At 39.4% G+C, this 6,911-nt stretch overlaps 1 protein-coding gene across 1 annotated transcript; it reads right to left on the bottom strand.

Annotated features, from left to right (window-relative positions):
* Positions 1–394: 394 nt before the first annotated feature.
* Positions 395–5,469, bottom strand: OXP1 (oxoprolinase 1). The gene has a single exon (XM_089828256.1). The coding sequence runs from the start codon at positions 4,524–4,526 to the stop codon at positions 714–716; it is 3,813 nt and encodes a 1,270-aa protein (XP_089684382.1). The 5' UTR covers positions 4,527–5,469; the 3' UTR covers positions 395–713.
* Between the last annotated feature and the right edge of the window lie 1,442 nt (positions 5,470–6,911).

Below are 6,911 nucleotides of genomic sequence, written 5' to 3'. Positions count from 1 at the left end.
AAAAGAAACAAAATAGAAGAGAAAACGGGGTCATCTTCAGTCATCGAAACCAAAAATGGGGATTGAAAAAAGATCCAATTCCTTTTTGGAAATATAAACTTCAACCGTAAGCAAGTAAAGAGTCGGGACAGGGTTATATAATTTTACGAATAAAATCTATGAAACAGAACTTGTAAAAATAAGGGGTTCACTTGTAGGGTTGTACCCCTATGGGGTTACAATTAGGTTTATATAAAGATACAAAACATTGCATTTCCTCTCTGTCCAAGGATAAGCTGAAACAAACGGAATGAGCACAATTCATCTAAAGAAAAGAATCGATCATTTTTCTTCGAGTTCTTTGCTTTGAGCCTTTACTGTGGCAGAAACAAAAAGCAGTAAAATAACCATAGAATATCATAACATATAAATGGTTATACTTCAGACTTAATATCTTTGTTAAACATTCACGTTTCAAATTGAAATATACACCTGCACTTAATTCAATAATGCATACACAGATTCCAGAAGTGGACTGAGAACAGGAAAACCACGTTGATCTTAGGCCTTTTGAAAATTGATATGTAGACAGTAGGAGTGTTGCTTCCATTTTCCCATTCACTTATTATCATGTGGTAGTTTTCATTAATGGTGTTTATGTTACTGTGGGATTTATATGAAACATTTCAAGCTTCTGCTGAAATTGATGCAAAACATTACAATTTATAAATGCATCAAGAGGAATAGCCCCATCCACCACCTCCTGGAGTTAAAATCTGAAGAATCTCCCCAGGCTGTACATCTACAGTGTTTTTTCCCCCAAGGTAAACTTGATGTCCATCCTTTCTGATGAGGAAATTTTGTCCACGAGCTCCATCCTTGCCCCCCATTAATCCTTTGGGTGCATGTACTCGTCTCTCTGATAGAATACTGACAGTTATTGGACGACGGTATTCTATCTCACGAACAATACCATCGCCTCCTTTGAACTGGCCAGCACCTCCACTGTTCTCCCTAAGCCCAAATCTGTGCAGCAGCACAGGATATCGTTGTTCAAGAATCTCAGGATCTGTAATGCGTGTGTTGGTCATATGGCATTGCACTCCACTGGTTCCATTCCATCCTGGCCCAGCACCACATCCACCCCCTATGGTTTCATAATAACCAAATGTCTTATCACCAAATGTAAGATTGTTCATGCAACCTTGTGAACAAGCACATGCTTGAAATGCAGTGAGAACAACATCAGTCACACGCTGTGATGTAAGTACATTGCCACCCACCACAGCAGCTTGCTCACTTGGTGAAAGCAGAGAACCTAATGGAATGTGAATTGTGACAGGTGCAAGACAGCCTTGATTAAGAGGTATATCAACATCCACAAGGCATCGCAAACAATATATAACTGCAGCCATTGTCACTGCCTCGGGAGCATTCCAGTTTCCATATACTTCTGTACTGGTTCCCTCAAAGTCAAAATATGCTTCTCCCTTGTTTTCATCAATGGTAAGCTTCAAATGTATTAGCGATCCATCATCCATGTAATCTTCTGCTTCTAACGTAATAAGTGATCCCTTCTTTTCTAAATTTGATTGCTTGGCAGCTCGAGCAGCAACTGATTTTAGCATTTCCCTCACAGCAGCCTCTGCATTTGTCTGCACGTGCATCATGTAAGCCTGTACTATGCCTAAACTATACTGTTCAATAAGCTCTCCTATAAGAACAATACCACGCTGATTTGCGGCAACTTGTGCTCTAAGGTCAGAAAGATTATCATCAAGTCTTCGAGTCCCTGGGATCACTCCAATATTTCCATCAGTGTGTTGTCCATGTTCATCACACATCTGCCCTTGAAGTAGTTTGATGATGCCTTCTTCTTGAAAGATCCCCTGCTCTACTAATTTAAAAGCCTTTATTGATGCTCCCTCTTCCCATATTGCTTTTGAAAAAGGGGGCATACTACCAGGGGTTATTCCACCTATTTCTGCATGGTGGCCCCTACTTGCCACAAAAAATATGAGCCTCCCATCTCGGAAAACTGGAGTTATCACAGTTATATCAGGTAAATGGCTTCCACCTGCACAGGGATGATTGGTCACCAAGACATCTCCTTCTCTCAGATTTTCACCCCAGTATTTCAGCTGCCAACGCACAGTGCTAGACATTGCTCCTAAGTGAACAGGCACATGAGGTGCATTGGCCACAAGACCCCCATCAGGACTGAATAGTGCACATGAAAAATCAAGACGTTCCTTGATGTTTGTGGAAATGGATGTTCTTTGAAGTGTCCTACCCATCTGTTCTGCAATCCCCATGAAGCGATTGTTAAATATTGATAGCTGCACTACATCTGCAACCTTAGTTGTCATATCTGTGTGTACTGGAACAGATCCAATCTCAAATCTAATATTTCCGTACTTTGTGACAATTCCCTTACAAAAAGGCTCTATTAATAGAGTGCTATTTCCATTCATGATGATTGCAGGTCCCTCTATAGTATGACCATAGCCTAAATTCTTGAGGACATACACTGGTGTGTCCTGCCATCCACTTTCAAAATAGACCTTGTAAAAAAGTTCTGCTTTGGGTTCACCTATTGCCTTCTCCATTTCCAGTAACTTTAATATATTTGTGACTCCCACACCTCGGACTCTCACATCGCTGATGAGGATATGTCTCTTTTGGAGCTCAAAACCATATTCCTGACGAAATAATTTTACGAACTCTCCAGCAAAGTCATTGCTCCCATCTCGGGGTGCCTTTATCATCATTGTAGTATCAGTGCCCTCATAGCGCAAATTCAAATACAACTCTGTATTGATATTTTCATTTTTAAAGCCTTGAAGCCTCAATTCTTTTTTTACCTGCTCTGTCAGAAAATTTGCCCGTTTTGACACCTCAGATAGAGATTCAGTTCCATATACTGCAGCATATGGTTCCTGTGCCTCTTCAACAACATCTGCTAGTCCCATGCCATAAGCACTTAATATACCGCAATATCTATGAATAATAACCTCTCTCATGCCTAAAGCTCTAGCAATGGCACATGCATGCTGAGGACCAGCACCTCCAAAACATGCAAGTGCATGTTTCTTTGTTTCATGCCCCTTCATCTCTGTGAGTTGTCTAATAGGCCGGCACATGGCTTCATTGGCTACATTTATAAATCCCAGTGCTATTTCCTCAATGGTCATATCTTTTGAAGAAGGATCTTGCTTCTTTCTATATGCATTTATGGTTTCAGCAAGCTTTTTACAAGCTGTCCTTGTTGCCTCCAGGTCTAAGGGTTCATTTTCTTTTGGTCCAAATATAGAAGGGAAATAATCTGGAATTACTCTTCCAAGGAGCAAATTGGCATCTGTGACTGCCAATTCACCACCTTTCCTGTAGCATACAGGACCGGGATGGGCACCTACAGACTCTGGTCCAACTTTGAACACTCCAACTTGAAATTTCAATTTTGAACCTCCACCTGCAGCAACGGTGTTGATGTCAAGTTGTGGCGCCTGAATGGTTACACCTGCAGTTTGAGTCTCCAGTACTTGTTTATAACTTCCAGCATAGCGGCTAACATCAGTTGAGGTGCCTCCCATATCAAAGCCAATGAGAGGCTTTTCAGTTTCCATGAGAAATGTAGTCCTGGCATAGCCAACTACTCCTCCTGCAGGACCTGATAAAATTGCCTTGTGACCTGAAAATCTGTTTTCTGGTGCAAGTCCTCCATCAGACTGCATAAACAATACATTAACTTTGTCCAAATCCTCATCAAATCTAGAAAGAAATCCTGATAAATAATCCTTGATAACTGGAGTGAGATATGCATCAACAGTAGCTGTGTATCCTCGTGGGACAGCTCGCACCATTGGTATGAGTGCTGATGATAATGACACCTGCTTAAACCCTAGAGCCTTTGCCAGGCGTTCTACAGCCAATTCATGAGCTGGATAGATGTATGAATGAATGAAAACCACAGCTAGGCTTCTTATGCCTTTCTTCAACAATCCTTCTAAAAGGGGTTTCAAAGCGTTCTCATCCAATGGTTTCACAACCTCTAGATATTCACCAGACACTCCTCTTACAATGCCTGCACCTTCTTCTATGCCATCCAAAGCAAGCTGAACTCTTTCATCTGCCTCTATTACCTCTTCATACAGCAGTGAAGGTTTTGAGACAGTAAGGTCAAATATCTTAGGTCGAGCTTGGTTGCCTATCTGAAGCAAGTCCTTAAAACCTTTTGTCACGCATAAAGCTACACGTTCTCCCTTACGCTCCAACAGAGCATTTGTGGCTACAGTAGTACCCATCCTAATCCATTCAATTGGATATGTAGGTATCTTAGCAGATCGGGGGATCTTTTCCCCAGTGACCTCTTCTAGTATTCTTCTAATCCCCTCAGCAGGTGCATCGTCATAATTACTAGGATCTACTGACAGAATCTTAACAACTCGCCAATTTGGTTCACCAGGAACTTCAGCGTAAACATCAGTGAAAGTTCCACCCCTATCTATGCAGAATCTAAATTGCCTTTTCCCATTTTCCTCTCCCATTATTGCTCACTTGTTATTAATAACAAAATCGGTGCTGAGATTTTTCAGCACAAGCGCAGAAGGTTATCTGAGTTCAAAACTATCTGTCTCTCAACATAGCGCCTAATAGGTCGTTTCTTCGTATTTCTTGCCACCAAAAAATCCTCGGATATATTTTTACAAGAAAGATAGGTATTTGGGGTCAGAACTTTCCTTATATAAATTTATATGAGTTTCAAGCTATTTTGGGGTAGATTCTAATCACACTGGTAAACTAAATAACAAAAATTGGTCCATAATGAGGGCTGCGGCACTATAAAATTCAAGAGTTCCAAAAATTGGGAACATGAGCAAAGACCTCTCAATCAGTTGGAGAAATAGATCGTACGTCAGTCAATCTGCCAGAGTACAAGCCCAACAAATATACTGTTCGACAACCCCACAATTAAGGTGTATGGGAAAAAAACTCAAAGTAGACTGAGAAAAGCGACACCTAATGCAAAAACCTAAAAGCAAAATTCTAGCGTGTCAGGAAATGCCGAAGGAAGTGAGCAGATGGCCAACAATCATTCCAAAGTTTACAAATTCACAGCATTCCAGTAAAGAATCCTCCAAAATAGAAATTCAAATCTTCAGAACATATAAGAAAGAAAACTTATAGAAACACTAGATTGAAGTAAAAGTGCATACGCAGAATTAGTCGCCGAGATCCGAGAACCTGTCCAGCAAAAATGCAAACAGTATAGACTGTGGAAAACACGCAAATCGTGAAGTTTGATTTCCCCACCTCTGCTCATCTGATAGATCGAAGCCAACATTCGTACCCCCATTTAAATGGTTAGCACGCCAATCAGAGGCATTATGCATGCAAGATTCTTGGCATATGTGCCTGATAAGGTGCTTCGCCAAGAATTTGCATATGATATGGATTGGACTCGGAATTTTTAATAAAGCTTGCGTATGCGATTTCTCCACTTCACAAAGAGGGGCCAAAGATAATATTATTTTATTCTTTTTCTTTGTAAGTGGTACCTGTGCGGCCTTCATTTTTCCCTATTGGTTGTGATCTATAGTTTTTATTTTTTATTTAGACATTTTGTAAAAACTATTTCTAAAAATTTTGAAATTGAAATTTAGGGGTGGCTTAAGCTATTCTATTGATTACTTGCACTCACACTTTGGTGTAAATTTAGAGAAAACATTGGCATACATGGATCAATGGGTAGACTTTTAACAAATAATGTTGTTTGAACAACAAAGGTCGCAATGGAGAAGTGATACCTTCAATCAATTATGCATCCACTTACATGAGTCCAAACATAACTCAAAAAAGTCTTAAAATTGGTAAGACATTAAAGCTCCATTACCAATAGGTTGATGTTTTTGCAATAGGGAAAGGGAGTGGGAGAGCGGGGTTTGGCGAAAGATGAAGATTTTAATAAGGGGAAATATATAAGGATTAAGAGGGTAAACAAAGTAACCTATGTTAGCACTCCTTGATTTTGACAAGGTGTTCTAGGTGGATTGTGATGCCAGTGGCAATGGCATTGGAGTTGTACTAAGCCAATAAGGTAAGCCCATTGCATATTTCAATGAAAAATTCAATGATGCAAAGTAGAAATATTATATTTAATACAAGGAGTTCTATGCAATATTTCAAGTATTAAAAAGCCAAAAGAATCGGTTTTATATATTGATCATCAAGCATTACAATACCTTAGTTAGGGTAAATTGAATTGGAGGTGCTTGAAATGATTAGATTTTTTTACAAAGTTATACATTTGTATTGAAGCACATAAATGGATGATCTAATAGGGTTACACATGCCTTAGTAGGAGGTAAATATTACTGATAGAAACACATATTAAGGTGGTTGGGTTTAATGAACTCAAGACTCTCTACGCTAAGGATCTTGATTTTGTAGAGGCTTGGAAAGCTTGCAAGGAACTTGTTACTCTAGTTAGAACAAGGTGGGTAGACTACATTATCCAAGATGGTATGCTATTCAAAGGGAGTTAGTTATGCATTTTGAGGAGTTCTATGAGGGAGAATTTGATCAAAGATAAATGTAGTGGAGGAATGATATGGCACTTTTCTTAAGATAAGACCATTTATATTGTCAATGAACATTATTTTTGGCCCCAGTTGTCACAATATGTGAAGAAATTCATGAAAAGTTTCCAACTATGTTAGAAAGCTAAATGAGTCAATTAGAATAAAAGACTCCATCAATCACTACATGTTTCATCAAGGGCTTGGGAAGATATAATTATGGATTTTGTTCTTGGTTTGTTGATGACACAAAGGGGTAATGGTTCAATATTTGTGGTGGTCAATAGGTTTCCAAGCATGGCTCATTTCATTCCTTGCCACAAGACCAATGATGAGGCTCACATTGCTGATTAA

The sequence above is a fragment of the Cupressus sempervirens genome, chromosome 1 (genome assembly GCF_028749045.1).
Source record: "Cupressus sempervirens isolate cs-2001-9-10 chromosome 1, ASM2874904v1, whole genome shotgun sequence".
Taxonomy (NCBI): Eukaryota; Viridiplantae; Streptophyta; class Pinopsida; order Cupressales; family Cupressaceae; genus Cupressus; species Cupressus sempervirens.
Note: the sequence above shows the minus strand (reverse complement) of the source record. Positions and strands in the feature narration are given on the sequence as shown.